The 22,084-nt window shown below is 41.1% G+C and overlaps 1 protein-coding gene across 3 annotated transcripts in view; it reads right to left on the bottom strand.

Moving 5' to 3' along the window:
- Positions 1-22,084, bottom strand: part of DENND1B (DENN domain containing 1B) — a 210,270-nt gene that overhangs the window by 83,347 nt on the left and 104,839 nt on the right. For 2 of the 3 annotated variants that reach the window (XM_044432291.1, XM_044432293.1), the window contains exons 6-9: positions 21,268-21,337; positions 14,332-14,412; positions 9,922-9,975; positions 9,008-9,118 (exon numbers count right to left, since the gene is read on the bottom strand). In XM_044432291.1, the coding sequence (XP_044288226.1) occupies positions 9,008-9,118; positions 9,922-9,975; positions 14,332-14,412; positions 21,268-21,337 (316 nt within the window). The remainder of the gene's footprint in view (positions 1-9,007; positions 9,119-9,921; positions 9,976-14,331; positions 14,413-21,267; positions 21,338-22,084) is intronic. The other variant, XM_044432292.1, reaches the window with a different exon arrangement.

Genomic DNA, 22,084 nt, shown 5'->3' with positions numbered 1-22,084 from the left:
GCTAAGGAAAGTCTAAAGCACAGAAGAAAAGTACGACCAATTCCATAAAGAATTCTGTAATTGGCTGCACCCTTGAACTGAGTGGGGCTGCCATGGATCAGAATTTTGAAGGGCTTTCATTCATGCAAGGGTTGGCGTAACTCGGGAGACAATTTGACATCACATAGGAAAACAGGCAACCTCCAGCTCGCAGAATAGTATATCCCACCACCCAGCCCATTTGGCGAGTGAAGAGAGGAATATGTGCTGTTCTCCAGTCCCTGATCGGGGCTGGAGAACTTTGGAAATTCCCTGTCCTGCATGTTAGTGAGTGAAACACCAAGAATCAGAGATAAAAGCAGGCAAAATTTGTCTGTGGGATGGAGGTTTCCCATCACAGCTGCATGGGATTGCCCCTTCAGCTGTTACTCAGTGCACCTTTTTGAATGTCAGTGCAGTGATTTCAGTCCAAAATCAACTCTGAAGCTCTTCATACTCAATGAAAATAAATGTGGCTTTACTAAAAGACATGCTTTTATGACCCTCTTTTGCAAGCATGCAAATTCATGGCTATTCAAGTAGAGAATTTTGAAGATGCCATTTCCATCTTTGGGGAGAGGCCTGTTTGTTGGGCATATGTATTGTTCCCAAATTATGACATGCCCTCCCTTAAGAACTATGAATGGCTCCACTCTGACTTTAAAAAAGGGTATGAAGATGCACATCTTTGACTTAGTCTCTAAAAATACACGAGTGTTAAGATTTTACTCTTTTCACTGCTTTAATACTATTATTTTTATCATCCGTGGCCTTATTCTTTTAAATTGTGTACCGCCTTGAGGGCTTTTTGGAAAATCCCAGTCTGGTAGTAAAATGAATAATTAATCAATTAATTAAATAAACAAGGCATGAGTACACAAAGCTGGATTCGCAAGTGCCAAAGCACTGGCTTCAGCCAGCACTTCAGGCTCAGGACCGTGTGGAGCAAGGATACAACCCTGACAGTACCAAGGCCGTGAAAAGCCAGGTGGAGCTCATCCAGACCCACCCAGTTCCTCACCACTTCTATACATGCCAGCCCACAGAATGTAATGGTCCTTTCAAGTTACTGGCCACCAACTTAACCTTTTCTTTTAACTTATTTATTTAAAACTGGCTCTTATTTTGTACTTAGAGTTTCCAAGAATAACAAGTAGTCTTTAAGGCTTCATTTAATATCAGCTGAATCTTTGGGAGGGAAAATACTGACTTTTGTACAGGAAGCTCTGCTTTCTGATATTATCAGCGTACCATCAACAACCTCACAGAATGGTAAACATCTCTGTGAGCAGAGTCTTGGCTTCTAATCAGACTTGCTTTTTGCTCTTCTTCTGTTCTGTGTTTTCCTATAGTCTAAGCCATCAGGGAGGAGAAACGGTTAGTTTTTACATATTGTATAGCATCTGCTATATTTCAAGCTTCTTATGAACTATTAACAAAGTGGGGTTTAACACAAAATCTGCTTGCTTCACCATGCAAAGTTATCTCACAATACTTCATACAGCGTGGCTGCCTGAAGCTGCTTCTGGGACAAAGGACAATGCAGTGATGCAAAGGATGGGTCTTCAGAGCTTCGCACACCATGGCCACCTGACCCTGGCAGGGTAGGGACAATCTGTGCAACTAGGCAAACTCCCATGGAAAGAATGGAGGGGCCACACGATGGCAACGGGTACAGCCAAAGCTAGCAGAGGGTAACGGCCCAGTTCTTCCTCTCTGTTCTGACGGCCCTTTCTTAATCTGCCTAAAAGGGCGCTGCAGTAGGAAACTCTTGCCAGGAACTGGGGGAGTACATCCCTGTTGGTTCTTCTGGACCTCTCGGCGGCTTTCGATACCATCGACCATGGTATCCTTCTGGATAGACTTGCGGGATTGGGGGTTGGAGGCACTGCTTTGCAGTGGTTCCGCTCCTATCTCGACGGTCGATTCCAGAAGGTAGTGCTGGGGGACCATGTCTCTACGTCATGGCAGCTATGCCATGGGGTACCACAGGGCTCCATTCTATCCCCTCTGCTATTTAACATCTATATGAAACCGCTGGGAGAGGTCATCAGGAGGTGTGGGCTGCGGAATCATCAATACGCTGATGATACCCAGCTTTACCTCTCATTCTCCACTAATCCAGGTGAGGCAGTGGCTGTGCTGAACCGGTGCTTGGCCGAGGTAAGGGAATGGATGAGGGCCAATAAACTGAAACTCAACCCAGACAAGACGGAGGTCCTGTTGGTTGGCGGATCGGGTTTCGGAGAGGGTGGATTTGACCTGGTCCTGAATGGTGCAACACTCCCTCTTAGGGATAAGGTCCGCAGCTTAGGAGTACTCCTCGACCCAGAGCTTTCTTTGGAAGCTCAGGTGACAGCGGTGGCGAGGAATGCCTTCCTTCAGCTTCGGCTGATTAATCAGCTGCGCCCCTACCTGGAGTACGACTGCCTGGCGACGGTGACACACGCGCTGGTGACTTCCCGCCTAGACTTCTGTAACGCGCTTTACGTGGGGCTTCCCCTGAAGACAGTCCGAACACTTCAATTGGTGCAAAATAGAGCTGCCAGGTTGCTGACGGGGACGGGGCGTTATGCTCACATGACTCCAGTCCTCCGTCAGCTTCACTGGCTTCCCATTGAAGCCCGGGCCCAATTCAAGGTGTTGGTGATGACCTATAAAGCCCTAAACGGCTTGGGTCCTGGCTACCTGAACGAGCGCTTACGTCCGTATATGCCCGACCGCCCTTTGAGATCTGCGGGAGAGTCCCTTCTCCGGGAACCCTCCATGAAAGAAATTAGGAGAGTAAGTACCCGGAGGAGGGCTTTCTCTGCGGTGGCGCCCAACCTATGGAATTCACTCCCCAAAGAGGTCCGCCTGGCACCGTCGTTACTGGTTTTTCGGCGCCAGGTAAAGACCTTTTTATTTAAACATCATTTCAATTGTTAAAACATATGATCTGGCCTGGGCAACTTCTTCTTCCTTCTCTTTCTCATCCTATATTTTTATTTTATACTGATAATTTTAATTTTGTATTTGTAAATCAATGTATTTTTTGTATTTTTATATTTAATGGTAATTTATTATGTACTATTGTATTTCAATGTATTTTATCATGTTGTAAGCCGCCCCGAGGTTTCGGCAAGGGGCGGCATAGAAATGTAATAATAATAATAATAATAATAATAATAATAATAATAATAATAACTGGAATTGATATCCTGCAGAGGGTATTTTTAGAAAAGGTTTTTTAGGTTAGGCAGAGAACTGTCTGCAGTTCTAGATCTATTTATTGATTCATTTATTCAACTTATTTTCCACAGTTAATTAGTTCCAAGGACTCTCTAAGTAGATTATAAAGAAACAATAAAAACAACATATCATACTAAAACGTATAATAACAAAAATACAATAAACAATCAAATACACAATATGAAGCTGATGTATTAAATCTATGAAGGTTAAAATGCAATCTAAAACTATACCTTAAAATTGAGCAATATAAAATCAATTATTAAAATGTCTAGAATAGGATCGTTTTTGCCTGGCATCCAAAAAAAATTGTACTTTGCCGGATGAATTACTCTTGAAAGGGCATTCCACTGAGAAGGTTCCTCTTCTATTTGCCATCCTCCTTTCCTCGTTGGAGGATGGCTTTGTCAGAAGGACTTCCTCACCTGATCTTAGAAACGGGGCAGGTACATGCTCCACACATTCATCAGTCCTGTGTAGAAGAACCAATCAATGTGATATCAGAGATGGAACCAGTAGCGACAATCCAGCCTTCATCTGCCATTGCTGATTAGACTCCCATTCCATCAGTTGCACAGGAAACACGCAGCTGTACTCTACCGGAATCTCACAAACAGCTTTGCCACACAATGTGTGCATCTGGGCTGGGAGGAGAGAGACACCAAGCATTTCCCGCCACCACAAAAATGCGAGGAGGTCCAGTGTGTGAAAGAAAAGTCGGTCAGTCCAGCTCCTAACTATTCTGTAGAGTTTTAAAACCATGAGTCAGCATGCTGCTGAAAGGGATATAAATGCAAGTGGGATTTGAACTTACTACTAACAAAACATCACTGAAAGAAAGGGGCGTAATCATCATCATGATTATACTTTATGAGTCATGGGGACATGATACCACATTAGGGGACTGGATTTGGGAAGACAATCATGAATCTCGGAGTCAGCTGGAAGACGAGTGTGACAAAGGAGAAGGCAATTATAGCAAAAGGAGTGTGCTTTGCATTCCCTAGCATCTGGTCAGTTGCTCTGTTGCCTTCAAGTGTTTTGGAGTCCCCTGACAACTATAAATAAAATACTGAGCCTGCCACAGGAAGGGGAATTGTTAGGAAGAAATATATATTATTTGCAGACATGGACTAGTTAAGAGTTATGAAGCATCATAATTTAGTCTCACAAAAGGCATAGTCATAATTGATTCACTGGGTCTTTCTTCATGCAAGGGAAAAATAGTCCATTCAGTAACTGGGGTTCCTTTAAAACTTGTTTGAAATTAGTTAACTTTCCCCCTTCACACTTGTTAAAATATATAAATGGCAAGGGGTATCCTTTGCAAGAGGGCTCCTAGAGTATGCTGTTGGAACGTGTAACTTACAAACTTATCATTCCAGCATTAGCTTAAAGAAAAAACCTTTTAAAAGAGAGGGGAGGAGAGATAACACTTTGACATCGGCATTAAAGTATGCTACCCTTTCCACCTGCGTCTATAGTAGAAGCCACAAAACAGACACGCACTACTTAACATATTACTGACAGAATGATGAGAAAGGTCCTGTCAGGCACGGGCCAGCCGGGTGTTGGAGACAAAATGCACAGCCCCAGCTGACTAGTTAGAGAAAGTCTGGAGAGGTACAATTATAGAGGCATATGACAAGTCTTCATGCTTGACTGACTTGAGAACCGATGACATGGCATTAAACAGCAATCCTTCCTACCCAGCGGTCACAAAACAGCAATAAGTCAACTGATGCACTGTTGTAAAATCATGATTTATTCCTTTGCTTTGAATACACAAGTCTACAGCATGATGTTCTGGTAGACTACCGCAGCAGGTTCACTTGGGGCCCAAACATTGAGGGCCTGCCTACAGCAGGCATAAAATCAATGTTCTAGCACCGTCTTCCTGAAACAGCTTTCCACACTAGCTTAATAATGCATACAAGGACAGTATTTTTGAAAAGCTGCATTAAAAATATTCTCTCCCCAATGTCTGAGCAAGTATTGCATGAATGCAGTATGTCTACCTATGTATGGATGGGGTGATGTAGAAAAAAAAAGAACTAAATGACAGAGCAAATGCAAATGAAATACAGTGTTAACTTAAATTCGTGAAATGCAACTGTGTGTTCATTTAGGATTAAAATGCAGATAAGCTAATAATTGAAAGGTTGATCAATAGTGGAATGCCTTAGAAATAGCTTTTGTCCATGGAAAAATAGTCTGCCCCAAGCTGTACCCCAAACCTTTCTCTTTTTTCATCTACATAAATATCAAGTTATTTATTTTGATTAAACGACAGGAGGCAATTTAGTGCCATAATAATGCTAGATCTAAAGAATGGTGGTTCAGCTTTTCAAGCAATTTTGCATCCCCCACAAAAGAAGAATAAAGCGAGCTTGAATTATGTGTTTTGATATCAGTGCTACTGCCCTTAGATAATGAACCGAAACAGAACTGATAACTTGGAGGTGACATCACAGCTCAGTCTGCATGAACTGTCATAAACACTTGGTATTAAGGTAACCTCAAAGGATAAAGGACAACTCCCTTAACAATAGAAAGAATTTGATAATGCTATTTTCAGAAGAAAAGGGTTTCTGAAAAAAAAAGAAAAAAAGCAGAACTCTAAGATAAGACTTACTTGTTTACTGAGAAAATTATTCAAAATTTACTCTATCCAAGTGCTAACCATAAAAATTATAGCTTATGCACTCTTATTCAAATGAATAATGCTAAAAGCTTTATCTATTAACCCAAAATTACTGAATAATGTTTAATAAGAAATATAAAGCATTACTATGAATATAGTATATTTCAAAATGATGAGTACAATTTAGCTATAATTCCTGTTCAGTCTTACTATGCAGCCAACTAAGATTTGCCATATGAGAATGACACGGGACAATGATCCAGACCGAACAATCATATCTTAATAACCTAAAATATGAACAAGTCTTTTGCTTGCAAATGTTTGTTGCTCCTTTCTTGGTTGCCAATACACTGGGAAGTTCTAGTTTTCCATAATTTTCTCTTTTGCCTGAACTGTGAAACTATACTAACTATGCTAGTTTTGGTTTCAGAACAAGCGAAGATCCTAGACTAAATTCAGATCATGATTTACATAGTATCCTAGCTAGTTCCATTATGTTATAACCACAGTTCCTTGATTGAGCAAATTTTGGAAACTATGGTTACTAGGAGACTTCCTGTATGATTGCTCATGCCTGAGAGAGAAGCAAAGAAGCTGCATGCAAGAAAAAAGGTGCGTCCACATGTTACCTTTGTGAGTTGATAGCCGGTCACCCTAAAGCCGTACTAGCTGCATAAATTGGCTCGGCTCATGCATGTGGCTACCATTGACCTGGTTCATACCATGAGCTATGGTAGGATATGGAATGGGCTTTCAAGGGAGGTAGTTGAGGATGCTCAAGGAAAGATTGGGCAGCCACATGTTGGAGATTACATGAGTGGAGTTCTGCTCAGTGTCTGAGAAGGGACAGACTGTTCTCACACAGAGGAGGTGAGCAGGGCTCCCACCTGAAGTTCTGGTTAGCACTAGAATGTCCTGAATGCCTGCAGCAAAACAGGCATTGTGATACTTTGACACTTTTATGAAGCGGACTCTAGTCCTTGAAAACATATACCACAATAAACCTATTATCCTTTACATGTGAGAATAAGCTTCACAAGGTGAGCTGTACTCACTCTAAACCAGTGGTTTTTAAGCTTCCACAGCTGGGGACCAGTGGAAATAGGAAAATCACCTCATGGACCAATGAGACAGAAACAAAAAGCACCATACACATAATACAGTATTCTGTGTATTCGTTGGCAATCACAATACCAAAGAAAAAGGAGGAGAGGAGAGGAGAGGAGAGGAGAGGAGAGGAGAGGAGAGGAGAGGTCTCCAAAAACAACCAGAAGCTAAGCAAAAAAGAAAAAAGAAAAGAAAAGCCAACAAAAGAACAAAATACTGAAATTGGCACAGCGTGGCTCCCAGCTGGCTCCCATTGAACTGTCTCTCCAGTCCCTGCCCCCCTGGCAGCCACCCCTCCCCACAACAGACCAGCAGAAAATCTTCTGCAGACTGGCCCTGGTCCACAGACCAGTGGTTGAAAACCACTGTTTTGAACAAATTAATATGTGTTTTTTAACCTCCACCAGTTTATTTTCTTGGAACTCAATGTGTCATTTACACAACTTTCTCACCTACCTGCACACACAAAAGCCCTTATAGTACTCAAAGTTCAGAGTCTTTGGCTCATTTCCTGAGACCCGAGAATTGAAAACGGTTTCCTGTTCAGCTGACCAGTTGCACCATCAACAATAGATTGATGATTCTGTTCTGGCTTTTATGTGTTCAAATGTTCAAAGTCCTGCTCTGGTTAACAAAAAACACAAACCACAATTCTGCTTGGAATGAAGCTTCTCCATAGAGTTAACTAGGTAAACGCCATTTAAAGTAGACTGTGTTCAGGAAGGCAGCCCTAGTGAGCATATAGGTCAGACAACAATGGAAAACTGTTTTCTGCTTATGAAAAGTCTCTGAACTCTTTGCATAACATTGAGATGATATAAAATATTGTGTGGTGTGGTGTAAGCTGGGGGTAAGGGCTTTTCAAATGCCACTTAAACATTCATAAACCATTAAGCCTAACTTGGTTTTCCAAAGCTATGCTTTGTGAAGAACAATACCCTGGCTTAGGTCTGCACTCAGTTTGCACTCAATCCACAACAGGCAAAGTTTTGCCAAGCCAACTGAATAAGGAGAAAGCATCTTTCAATATCAAAGTCTTTTCTTTCCATCTCACATTCTCCACTAAATGAGGAAATTAGAATTCTTTCTGAAAATGGAGGCTTACTTACTTTTCAAAATATTTTCACCTATCTGCCATGCTTTCTGAACATGAACACGATCGTAAAGTAGATGGCTGCCATGATTAAAATCAAGCGTAAAGTACATTGAGCAAAGGAATTGAAGGTTATATAGTTCCATACTTAAGTTTAATGCACAACAGCATATGCATATACAAGGATACCCATTGGCTGGAAAGCAATATTACCTGAAATTTAAGCAGGATGGATTCAGGCTTATAAATTGCACCACATGGGAAAGGCTAAAACAAAAGGGACTGTCAAAAGATTCAGACATGGTTATAGTGGCTAAACATAGTGCTCTTTCTCTCAGCACCATCTGCAATGACATAAGATGGCCATTTCAGCAAAGGAAGAAGCATAAAACCTGTAATAAAAGGGCTATTTGGAATAGTAAGTTATTATCAACCTGAAGAGCTGCTCCAAACTCAGAGCTATTTCATTATATGCTCCCAAAACACTACTCTGCAACCAAGATGAATTTACCTATTACCAGGTTTAGGATAGCAGCTATTATCATGGCCCCTTGATTTCTTTCAAGTAGCTCCAGTGGAATAAGCCACAAGTGAATAATAAAGATCTTATAATAGCCCTTAAGAATTCTTTATAGAGTAGCAGGCACAGAAATGAACTCTAGAGAGTCAAAGAACACTCATCCCTGGATAACAAAAAATAATTAACCTGGCTTAATGTATCTGAGTAGAGCTTATATGAATCAGACTTTTGTGCTTCAAGAGTCAGATTAAAACCATTTTTTTTTTTAAAAAAAGGTATGTAGATATTGTCTCCTAAGTACATACAGGATGTATTTAAATCTGCAGACGTCTGCACGCCTTTTTGTGAAATGTTCAATGCAGCCTACTTGAAAGGAGACGTGTGAAGTACTCACAGTGCTTAGTTTGCTTGAGGTAATAATGATGCGTCTCTCGTGCAACATACTGGCATAAAGTTGCAGCATGTTGTTCACATCCACAGCAACAAAATATTCAGTAAGATTTCTCTGTTTAACAAAGAATAAAGTCTGTTAACACATTAATAGTGGTAACTGAGCGGTGCATAAACTTTTAACTATCTCCTTCTTCCAAGCAGAAAAGGGGACAAGAGGCAGGGATGAGCTTGTTAAAGAACTAAGCCTGCACAATCAGAATCTTTAACCGAAATTCATCACCTCATTATCAGATACAACATGAACTGGTTATGTTTTGGGATATTTTGGGCAAGGCTGCCCTCCCTTACCAGTTTTTCTTTGCAGTTTTGCTTATTAAACACAGACACTTCTTAAAAGTTCCACTTGCATGTACACACAAAAGCACTGGCAACGGATGATATTAACTCCCGGTTTTTTAATGGCATATATTTATACACTCACATATGCAAATTCCCCAGCATCATGGAGTTAAAACTTAATCTGCAGGGCATGAGTGCAGGAACTTCAGACTGGAACTCCCCCAGTTCCATGCCTCTTCTCTCTGAGCACATCATGTTTCCTGACACTTGTGCCATTTTTACCCCAATGCTGCTATTCTGAAAGGTCAAAATGTTTCTCTTAAAGTTTCATCACTGGCATCCAGATGAAATGCACTGGTATTTTGGACTCTGCCCCTTTTGCTTTTGAACCCACTCCCTTGCCTTTGGCCCAAGCCTCCACTGGAATGTGGTTCCCCAAAGCTTCTCTGGAATGGAATTCACCCAGTTGGCTGAAAGAAGTTTGACATTGCTCCTGTAGAGTGTATGCATTTCGTGGATATTAGTGAAATGGTTTAATGGCCCAAACAAGATATCACAAGCACCCCCAAAACTTACACTTTCTGGTACTGTTGGCAATCCAGTTATATCGGGAGTTATGAAATATGAATGCTAATCAAAGAAGAAAAGACATAACACAAAATCAATGTCCAAGAACAGGAAAACCAGCTTTCTTATTTCTTTATTTAACTCAATATTTGGTTTTGCTGCAAGAGGGCATATTAACAGTAAAGCAAGCAGGAGCACCGAATAACTTGATTCAAAGAGCACATGCTGAAGTACCCATTTGAAAAAAAAATAATAAATTGGCTAAAATCATGCCATTTTGCCAATTCAAAGAATGAAAACAACAACATACATTTTGTGCATTATCAGTGTGACAGAGTGCATGATAAGGCTCTTTTGAACAGGAAAGAAGAAAAGTAATCACATGAACAGCTTGAAGGAATACAGAAGAAACTGGGCATCTTTTCAACTTCCTCTACAGCCACCACTATCCTACTCAGGAACTAGTTTTATATGAGATCCACTGTGAGGAAGGGATGAAGGCAGATGCCACCCAATTCACAAGGAGTGTTGCCAATAAATCTGGTACTTACAGTCACCATTCCCTTCTTATATCTCTCTTGTCTCTGTGTCAGCAACTTTGCAGTCTTGTGGTTAGTTTGGGATTTGGAGCTACCAGTTGCTGACACTTACAGTAAGTACAAGGCTCATACCATAAAAATGTTTTCTGAATATTTTTCCAAGCAAGAGAATGTTCCCCCGCAATACTTCACAGAAAATGTGATTTAAGAAAGTCATATATGCATATTTTAATCTAATCCACGGAAGGTGATAAAATTACTCTGTAATACAAACATTTTTTTCTTGTTCCAGCATTGATCAAAACAGATAATTCCCACATACATTTGAGAAATAATTAATGGACTTCTATTCTGCTCAAATATAGTTCCTATGATGTATTTCGTTGAAGCAGTTAATTCTATTGCCCCTTCCTTTTAAGCAGATATTCTCAAACTTTGTCACTGTGACTTCTCCAGGGTGAGCAAGTAACTTTTGAGTCCACTCAAAGGACATGTGCACTTGGCCAAGGAAGCCAACATTTGTTCTTAATCAGAGAGGAAACAAGAGAAAGAAGAAAGAATCTAAAGGCCTTAAATGTGGTAAGCATCCAAGAATTCACACCAAAGAAAGGGAAGGAACCATGAAAAATTAAGGAAACGTTCACTATCCATAAAGACAATGTGTACTTTACAGTAAACAATCCATTCTTCAGTTTGGGGGATTATTGATATGGTAGAAATCATTTGAGATAAATGTATTATTCCATTTTTATCAAGAAAACATGAAAGATTAGCAAGCGGGCTGGTTGCAGTTTCCACTTAAGAGTGTGCGAACTACAGGTAATGTAGGTGATAGAGATTATCTTTTCCATTCTTCTCAGTCACCAGCTGTGAATTTTCATCAGCTGACGAACTGTTCTGCTTCTGTTGATGGAGGATGTGGAAGAAGAATGGTCAAAACTGCATCCCAAAATAATCTTACTTATCCGGCAGCTGTACTTTCAGGTCTGCACAATTTACAGCACAATACTATACTGTGGGCTACTGAGAAGTCCCACAAGTTAATGCAGTTTATCCCTAACAATTGTAACAATTTCCACCTCAGGGTAGCATCCAATGGCTTCCACCAGCAGGACTGAAAACACATCAGTAGAACTGCCTTCTGTGACCTTTGTGCACCAGCCCCGTTTCAGAAATGAGGGATTCTAGATTACTTTTATAACCACTCAAGGTCTGTCACCCACCACATGGATGCAATAAGACACTGCCCTCAAATTAAACTCAGACCCTAGGAGGGAACACACTATAGAGAATGGAAAGCTACTGGCTGCCCCACTACTTGTGAATGAAATATTGTCAGGGTTCAGAAACAGTAATGAGATATAGAACGCCGCATTTTTCGTGCACCAAGAAAAATACTGAAGGTATGAGAATGACCAAATCAATGGAACCAAGAGAAGTATAAACCCCAAGATTGTATGGAGCCAAGAAGCCAAGAACATATCCCAAATTTTAGAAAATATTTTCTGTTTATACCGTTCTTAGTTTAAAATGGTATGTCTAGCTTTTGACAAAGGAGGAAGAGCAAATGGCTCAAGTCTTTCTCATTTATTCAACATGTTACAGTCTTCTTCATGAATATTTACAAACAGAAAGCAACACTTGTAGCAGTGATGCTTACAATAAAAAGTCTATCAGACTAACTTCACATATTTATCCCAAGAAGTTATCACAGTGCCTTTGGATTTTATTTTACCACTCACTTTGCACCTTTTAGCATTTTTTGTAACTCTAGATTATTTCCTGTTGCCACAACTTTTCTCTTGGCATGCAGCCCTTCTTTTTCAGTTTGGTAGCTAATTATTTTGGCAAATATTTTCAGAGAGATGTACTCAGTTGTTTAAAAGCGAGATATTCAACTCTGCTGAGCGGTTATAATGAAAACAGCAGTATCAGTGAAGATGTGATGTTCAGGCATTGCTCACATGCTGCCAGCAGGGCCATGTGTAAATATATTCAGCGAAAATAATACATTTGTTAATCCTATTCTGCAGAGAGGTCTTCTCAGAAATACTTAAGCAAGTGAAACAGATAAAAATCTAGTCTTCTCTCCCCCACCCCTCTCTCTGTGTGTGTGTGAGAGAGGGAGAGACCAACCAGAAAGCTGCAAGAATAAGCTATTGTCACTCTGTTAAATGTTAAGAGGATCTTTAGTACACAATTTGCACATAGAGTTCCAAATCTGGTTTAGTCTAAACAGAAAATATATTCAAGAAGATTGCCTCCTTCAGACCAGAGCTGCAACAGAATAATTTCTCAGGGGACATTTATGAATCACTTGCAATCAAAGGAGACATCATTTGGCAAGCAATTATTTCTTTCAAGAGAAGCTGTGAGTGGCCAGAGCATTTTAAACTCACCGCTGTTAAATATGGTTGATTTTCCAAAACTTGTTGGCTTGTAAAAACCACCTTGTTGTTCTTTTTCCAGTATGAGGAAGAAAATTGAACAAATTCATTTTTGGAAAACAAAGGTTTGGATTTAACTTGTAAAGCAGCTGCTTTCTGGAATAATTCGTCTCCATTCTCTTTGATGCAGGATTTTTTTTTCCAAAAGGAAAAAATACAGTAACTTTATCAATTTACCTTTTTATTTTCAAACGAACAATAGATTTTTTTTCCAGCAGAAAAAACATTGTGAATGCCAAAGGAGAATATATCAGAACATCAGATGGAAAAACAAAGTACTGATGTTGGCATACATTAAGGGAAATGTCTGGTATCCTTTCTTTATACGCAGAATTTTATCGAGAACCATTATGCTATTGGTTCTGATGGACTTGTGCCAGAGAAACAATAAAAAATATTTTGAAACAGAGGTCTAACCCTTGAGCACAAGTCATCGTACACCTGCTGTCAGAGATCACCCCGCTGAAATAGGCAAGAGGTTTCCAAGAATAAAAATACCAAAACAATGAAGCAAGAAGCTCCAAAGATGGATTAGATCAGTATCATATGAGCTAGCTTGATGGAGAGAGCTAAGCCTCTGTTTTGAAGCCAGAACTGGAAGTCATGCTCAGGTGGATCCCAGCAACTGTAGCTGGAACTCACGGCATTAAACTAGTTTTAATTATTCAGAAGTGTGACTCCTTCCAAAAGAAAACAAAAACTGAACCCCCCTTGACTTATGAACCCGAATTAGGCCAGTCTCTTAAGCATGCATTCTATTCCTCTTGAAATTCAAGGCTTTCTCAAAGTATGAGTACTCACACTCACCTGGATTAATCAGCATTCAGTAATTGTTCCGATAAAGAGATGCAATTGTAAACTAGACTCTCCCCTGTAGGAAGGCTCAAGGCCTATTGTGCAAAACTGTATTTAGGCTGCACCTTAGCTAATGGAAGATGTGTCTTTTTCTGTCTTAAAATAGTCAAAGGCTCTCTTGCTCCTCTTGTTTGTGACTGCAATACAGGCTTCAGGAGGTTCCTGCATAGGATCTTCAAATCTGATTCAGGCTGGAGTCTGAGAAACATGCACCAATAAGCCAAGCTCAAGGCTACCAAGCCTCACGCGCACACAGGTGGAGCACGCGGTTGAAATAAAGGCAGATTCTTACAATGACCTTAAGCCTAATGAAATGGTCCATAACAGTAGCTTATGTGCACTCTTTAATAAATGGAAGGAACATCCACAAATATTGATTTAAGAAGACCAAAGAGGAGTTTGCAATTCCCCCAGTAAATACCTGAAAGTTTTTCGGGAGATTCAGAAACATGAGAATATATATGACTCCTTAACACTGCACCAAGCTCACTGACTATTTCAGAGTCAGTTCAAAGAACCACATTTGTTGCTGCTATTTGGTTATAAATAGGTATTTCTATGATAAAGGCAATACCTACCAAATTTAAGCTGATAGGAGTGTTTGCCTCAGGTACAGGATGGCTATACCAGTTTTCCAGCAAATCATTCAAGTCTTCTTCCTGTACAGAATAAGAATTTTAAAATGTGTTCAGTAGCCATATAAGCATCAATCATGTTCACTATGTGTCAGCAGATCAAATAGCACACTGTTACTTCCCTCTCCTACTTTCTATTGCAGACATGGAAAATCCCCCAATTTATCAGAGAAAATGTGACAGCCATAGTCCTTCATGTGTGAATCAGAACTCTATGGATCAGGGCCACTGGGTTTTAGCAAAAAGACTTAACAAATTAACATATGTGAATATATGAAGATGTTTTATAAAGCAATAAAAATATATGAAATCAGCTAGTTAAAGCATGGTACAAATTATCTTACAAATTATCACCTTTGCTTGGATTTATATTACATGCCATCATTTTTCCCTAACTGAACATTTGAAACCCCCAATATGTTATGGTTTCCCAGTTTGTATGCCAAAACAATCAAGTTTGAAAAAGGTTTCATAAATATAGAATTTAACAAGCTATGTTCAGATACATAAATTGCAACATAACATCACAGGCTAATCTTAATATTGAGAATTGTACATTTGTCTGTACAAAGATAAAAAGTCTAAGCAATAAGAAATAATACTGGCAGTTGATAACACAAGATTTAAAAAAAGCCTCCTGCTGTTCCATTGTGAAGATATATTCTAAGATCCATTCATTATAATTAAGCTGCTCCAAGGGGAAATTAGGAAACAAATTCTTTTTCATATCAACCAAATTATGGCCACAGAAGTGGTATTACATTTTATGTTTTGGAGAAATGCTAAAGATGTATTGGGAAATGTTTTTACACTGTAAACAGAGACACACAGTTGCTTTTTATTCCAGTTAATTCTTCATAATATGCTGAATAAGTATACTCTTTCAATATACAATATGATATTTTGAAAATAACTGATACATTATCATGTAGCGTAATGTCTCACATTATGCATGTGAGACTGGGATTATTATGTGTTTATTGCTGGGACAGAATTGGGTGTGGACAAAATGAAAGAAAACTGACCCATAAAGGGAATACTGGAAGACCCATTCAAGAGGGAGAAGCAACTTTATTTCTTAAATCAGGATGAGCCTGATTCCCCATCTGCCCCTCTCTTCTGTTGGCTTTATATTACCAGCAGCATCAACAGCTTCCAGGATGACAACAATCATAGAGGGTAAGGGTTGCATGTGAGCACTAAACTCTACCACCCTGTTCACTATGGAGCAAACTCAGGAGCAGGAAAACATAATCTGCACATAACAAGCCCTTGCCTATGTATGCACACATCCATATGGACTTGGTGCATGTGTTCGTGTCATGGACTCTCCAAGAAAAAGAGCCGATTTACTCTTTGCTCTTACTTATTCCCTAGGTGTCAGTGAATGATACAACTCCGAGTACTGATTTTATGTGTGATAAATATGGATTTAAGCTCTGTTTTGCTAAAGAAATCTTAAATCAGCCTTTTCTTTGTTTTGCTTCTAGGGTAGTTTAACACATATCATTTTCTCTCCTGGAACAATGTTTATGAGACATTAAAATTATGCTGAAGAAAAGTCATCCAAGTCAAAAAGAAAAGGTATGTATGAACCCATTCTGTCTTTTATTTATCCCCGCACCCCGCTATTCATATGCTGTTTTTCAGGGCAAAAACCTTCCAAGGGAGCTCACTTTAATAGAATGACTATCTAAATAACTAATTAAATAGCTATCAATTAAAAGTTAAAACCACAAGAGGAAACAAAAGAATTTCTTTACCATTACAAAGCTAAAGGCAGGTCTAAAATCTCTAAATAGCTCCACAGTCCAGATAAAACATATTAAAATGACAAACAGAAAGGCAATTAAACAATTTGACACCCGGTCTGATACCTTAGTTAAAAGCACACTGAAGCAAAAAGGGCTTTAAAGCCCCTTTAAGAGCTAAAGATAGGGACATTCCCTAGAAGAGAGTTCCTTAAATATGGGATCACCACTGAAAAGGCCTGCCTCTCATATTGCCAGTTTTTAAGACCTTGATTGTGATCTATCCCTGAAGCTGATCTTAAGATCTTGTGAACTTTGTACTAGTGCAGGCAATCCTTCACATAGTTGGTCTCTAGGGCTTTTAAGGTCAACACCAGAATTTAGATCTAAAATGTTAAATAAGCCGGGGAGAAGCAGGCAACCAGTGTAGGTCTTGTTCACATGTCTCCAGACTGGGTATGAGAAGGTGAGGAAAGGTCCCTCCCTTACAAAACTATGCCCAGGTTATCCATTGGCAGCTACTGTTGTGTTTTGTAAAGTCATGAAATCCAGCTGACTTATTCCCCACTCATTAGCATTAGGGGTCTGCAAAGCCATCTCTAGAATTGTGGCAATTGTGTACATTTGATAGGTGCTTTGGTTGGGGAGTTGTGAGCTGCGCAGGGTTGGGGTACACTGAAGAACTGAATCGATGCCAAATCTTCCATAGCAATAAAAAGAGCACTGTATCATAGAATTTATTTTCTTATATGCCAGAAACTTGTAGCAAAAACATGGAAATCTCAGAGCCAATTTCCAACTTCGTGAACACATGTTCATTTTTCTCATGTGTGATGCCTTACATTGCACATTCATAGTACTTGCAAAGTGCTAACCATATAGAAACTCCCACGAGCGCGCTCAACACATCTTTGTTACAAGAGTCAATTCATATGGGACATTCTTCTACCGTGGGAGTGCTCTGGAATGTGGTCCATGGAAAAGAACTCTGGCAAACACTGCCGAAAATCCACATAGATTTTATAGAATATATAGAATCCCACATGGATTTGTTAGTCTGAAGTTTCAACTGCACATGGATGCCTAAACAGGAATTAAACCAAATCATTGTCAGGTAAGAAAATAATTTCACTGGAACTAGATTTCAGTTTTTGAATGAAAGATAAGTAATACTGATTTTTCTGATGAGAAAGACATCCTAGTTATATTGTAAAAATGATTTTTTTTAATTGAGGCAACTTAAAATGCAAATCCCCCCAAAAATCCAGATGTACCTACTGTGGTGGTGGAAGAGGGGGTGAACAGCGGGCTATTAAGCTGGCCAACACAGCTCTGACCTGGAGAAAGACCTGGCAACCTACTCCAGATTCTTTTTGCCAAAAATCTCTATGCATAGACTCAAAGATACAAAAGATACGGTACCAAGCAGTGAGTCTCCCAGGCTGGAGAACATCACTGAAGCTATAGGGAAGCTAAGAAGTCCTAGATTAAGCCTCAGCAAAAAATATCACTCAAAACTAAGATCACCAAACAAAGACTGTCATGCTTTGGCCATGTCATGAATGCTGACTCATTGGAAAAGTCCGTCTGGCTGGGAATGATGAGCAGGAAAAGGAGAAGGGGCTGACCCAGCACCTGCTGGCTGGACAGCATAGAGGAGGACATGGTGGACTTGAAGGAGGCAGTGAAGACATGGAGTGCAATAATCCAGTGGCCAAGGGTCAGACATGGACTAAATGGCTGACAACGACGGATAAGCATAACTGAGGAGGAGCCTGACTGGAGGGTTCAAGAGATCCAATAGGCCATTGAGGCCATTCCCCTTTCATACCTAATGCATTCATTCCAATGTAAACAATTCAAGACTAGAATTCTCAGAAATAGTGAGCTAGTCGAGAATTGAAGCAATGGCTCTAACTACTGCAGCACAGAACAAGCATTCATTCTACAGGTCAGAAGAGGAGAGAGGCTTTTCTGGAAGCACCATTTGCAAACACATGCTGAATACGTTACTACTCTTGTCCACAGAACAATGGCTGACTAAAGAATTCCCCATTGGACTGCTGTTTGCAAGCTGTCCTGTTGAGCTAATTCCACCCATATGCAGTAGGTAAGGAGGAGGAAGAATAAGAACAGGAGGGAAAACCACCCCAAAAAACTGAAAAGAGAGAAAGTCCCCAACATGCTGAATTATGGAAGATGTTCTTGTGCCGAAGTGGGAGCACCTGAAACCGAGTGATCTTCATCCAGGTGGATAATGCCACTCTTCCCCTAAACCTGGTACTTCTCACCTGAAATGAGCACCTAAGTAGGTAAGGTTGGCTGGAAGAGATGAAACAACCTACACCTTCTCCTCAGCTGAAAATCAAGTGCAACAACACACAACACACGTCGTGGTATTCACGACGGGGCAGGAAGAGGATGACCTGAGGGTGAGGAACTTATGTTTGACTCCCCTGTCATGGTCAGATCACCTCCTGGTGAGGTTTGTGCTCGAGAGCGGCCTCTCCCTCTATAAGAGTGCAGACCCAGTTGTATGGGCCCGCCCCCGGAGCCGGATGGATCCGGATGGATTCCTGAAGGCCCTGGGGGAGTTTCCGGCTGACAAGACTGGTGCTCCTGTCGAGGCTCTGGTAGAACTGTGGAACGGAGAGATGACCAGGGCTGTGGACACGATCGCTCCCAAGCGTCCTCTCCCACCGGGCAGAGTCCGCTCTTCCCCTTGGTATACACCTGAATTGCGGGCGATGAAGCGAGTTGGGAGACGGCTAGAGCGTAGGTGGAGGAAGTCACGGAATGAATCTGACCGAACACACTTGAGAGCCCACTATCGGGCCTATGCTGTGGCGGTGAAGGCGGCGAAAAAGAAGTTTTTTTCCGCTTCCATTGCCTCCTCACAATGCCGTCCGGCGGAGCTTTTTCAAGTGGTGCAAGGCCTGGTTCGCCCGGGTCCTAAGGAAGATCCAATGCCACCCTCAAAGGCCCGCTGTGACGACTTTGCCAGGCATTTCAGGGAGAAAATCGCTCAGATTCGTCACGAGCTGGACTCCACTAATGAATCAGAGGTCTCTGAGGAGTCGCCAATGCCACCGTCTGGTCCAAAATTACTGGAGGAATTTCAATTATTGCGGCCCGATGATGTGGACAAGGTGCTTGGACGAGTACGTCCCACCACTTGCCTATTGGATCCTTGCCCATCTTGGTTAATAAATAACTCCAAGCACGGGATTGTGACCTGGATCTTGGAAGTGGTTAACGCTTCTCTGAGGGAGGGTCGAGTGCCTGCCCCTTTAAAGGAGGCGGTAATACGACCGGTCCTGAAGAAAGCGTCACTGGATCCAGAGATGGCCACTAACTATAGACCTGTGGCCAACATCCCGTTTCTGGGCAAGGTGTTGGAGCGAGCGGTGGCGGGACAACTCCAAGCACTCTTGGATGAAACTGATTATCTGGATCCTTTTCAGTCTGGCTTCAGACCCGGGTACAGTACTGAATCTGCCTTGGTCGCCCTGTACGATGACCTGTGCAGGGAGAAGGACAGGGGAAGTACATCCCTGTTGGTTCTTCTGGACCTCTCGGCGGCTTTCGATACCATCGACCATGGTATCCTTCTGGATAGACTTGCGGGATTGGGGGTTGGAGGCACTGCTCTGCAGTGGTTCCACTCCTATCTCAACGGTCGATTCCAGAAGGTAGTGCTGGGGGACCATGTCTCTACGTCATGGCAGCTATGCCATGGGGTACCACAGGGCTCCATTCTATCCCCTCTGCTATTTAACATCTATATGAAACCGCTGGGAGAGGTCATCAGGAGGTGTGGGCTGCGGAATCATCAATACGCTGATGATACCCAGCTTTACCTCTCGTTCTCCACTAATCCAGGTGAGGCAGTGGCTGTGCTGAACCGGTGCTTGGCCGAGGTAAGGGAATGGATGAGGGCCAATAAACTGAAACTCAACCCAGACAAGACGGAGGTCCTGTTGGTTGGCGGATCGGGTTTCGGAGAGGGTGGATTTGACCTGGTCCTGAATGGTGCAACACTCCCTCTTAGGGATAAGGTCCGCAGCTTAGGAGTACTCCTCGACCCAGAGCTTTCTTTGGAAGCTCAGGTGACAGCGGTGGCGAGGAATGCCTTCCTTCAGCTTCGGCTGATTAATCAGCTGCGCCCCTACCTGGAGTACGACTGCCTGGCGACGGTGACACACGCGCTGGTGACTTCCCGCCTAGACTTCTGTAACGCGCTTTACGTGGGGCTTCCCCTGAAGACAGTCCGAACACTTCAATTGGTGCAAAATAGAGCTGCCAGGTTGCTGACGGGGACGGGGCGTTATGCTCACATGACTCCAGTCCTCCGTCAGCTTCACTGGCTTCCCATTGAAGCCCGGGCCCAATTCAAGGTGTTGGTGATGACCTATAAAGCCCTAAACGGCTTGGGTCCTGGCTACCTGAACGAGCGCTTACGTCCGTATATGCCCGACCGCCCTTTGAGATCTGCGGGAGAGTCCCTTCTCCGGGAACCCTCCATGAAAGAAATTAGGAGAGTAAGTACTCGGAGGAGGGCTTTCTCTGCGGTGGCACCCAACCTATGGAATTCACTCCCCAAAGAGGTCCGCCTGGCACCGTCGTTACTGGTTTTTCGGCGCCAGGTAAAGACCTTTTTATTTAAACATCATTTGAATTGTTAAAACATATGATCTGGCCAGGGCAACTTCTTCTTCCTTCTCTTTCTCCTCCTATATTTTTATTTACTTAAGTTATACTGATAATTTTAATCTTATATTTGTAAACCAATGTATTTTTTGTACTTTGTATTTAATGGTAATTTATTATGTGCTATTGTATTTCATTGTATTTTATCGTGTTGTAAGCCGCCCCGAGGTTTCGGCAAGGAAATGTTATAATATATAATATATATAGAAATGTTATAATAACAACAACAACAACAACAACAACAACAACAACAACAACCTAAAAGCTAAGACACTATTTGTAAGAGCAGTTAAAATGTTGCGTGTTAAGGGATTGTACTGCAGTCATTAAGTGTTTTGTAATACTTTTAACAGGTTGATGCTTGGCATTTCTTCTATACAAGTACATTTAATGAAAAGTTATAGAAACATAAAATTACCTGTTCTTTAGCCAAATAATCTGCCAGTGTATTTAAAAGTTTGTAGTACACCTCGAACCATGGTAAGTAGCTGAAAAGAGAAACAAAGCCATTTTAGAAACAGGCTACAACATTAAAAAGAAAAGTGTTACATGAAAGAGTTTTCACCGTATTGCAATTTTTGAAAGATTCGAAGCTAGGTTGATAGTATAAGTCTTGTTCTGAGCACCTCACAAGAAAAATGTTATTGATTTGGTCCTGCAAACACTTTGAACATCAGGAAAAGGTCTGTAGGTACCAGATCTGGGGAAGCTTATGTCATACTTCAAAACCAGTCAGTACAGATAGTCCCAAATTACAAAGACCTCTGATCTGACTAGTGCATTGTACTCACGCACAAAAAATAAAATGTTCATTGAAGCTGGACAGGACAGAATTTAGACGCAGCTGGATGTGTTCAGATGTAAACCAAAACTGGAAAAGGATTAGACTAAATGCTGCTATTGGGCAGCAGAGAACAGAAAAATTAAATGGCTTCTCTCCCTAGGTAACAACACATCTCTACCTTTCCTGCAAAGAGCAGCACTTCTTGCTCCATCTAGCTATAAACATGCTAAAATGAATATTGATTATATAACAGGAGTTCACATTTCTCTTTCTCTCTCTCTTTCTTGCATTTTTAAAAGGTATTTGTTGAACTGAATCTGTTCTTTGGATCAAGATTTCTTATGAACAAATAATTCACATCTACCCTCTGGATGTTTAATGCATGTTTGATGAAGCTAATAGACTGATAAAAGCATTAAATGAAATTGACACGGTGTTACTAGTTTTTGTT

The sequence above is a fragment of the Varanus komodoensis genome, unplaced genomic scaffold (assembly GCF_004798865.1).
Source record: "Varanus komodoensis strain SLA01 unplaced genomic scaffold, ASM479886v1 scaffold24, whole genome shotgun sequence".
Taxonomy (NCBI): domain Eukaryota; kingdom Metazoa; phylum Chordata; class Lepidosauria; order Squamata; family Varanidae; genus Varanus; species Varanus komodoensis.
Note: the sequence above shows the minus strand (reverse complement) of the source record. Positions and strands in the feature narration are given on the sequence as shown.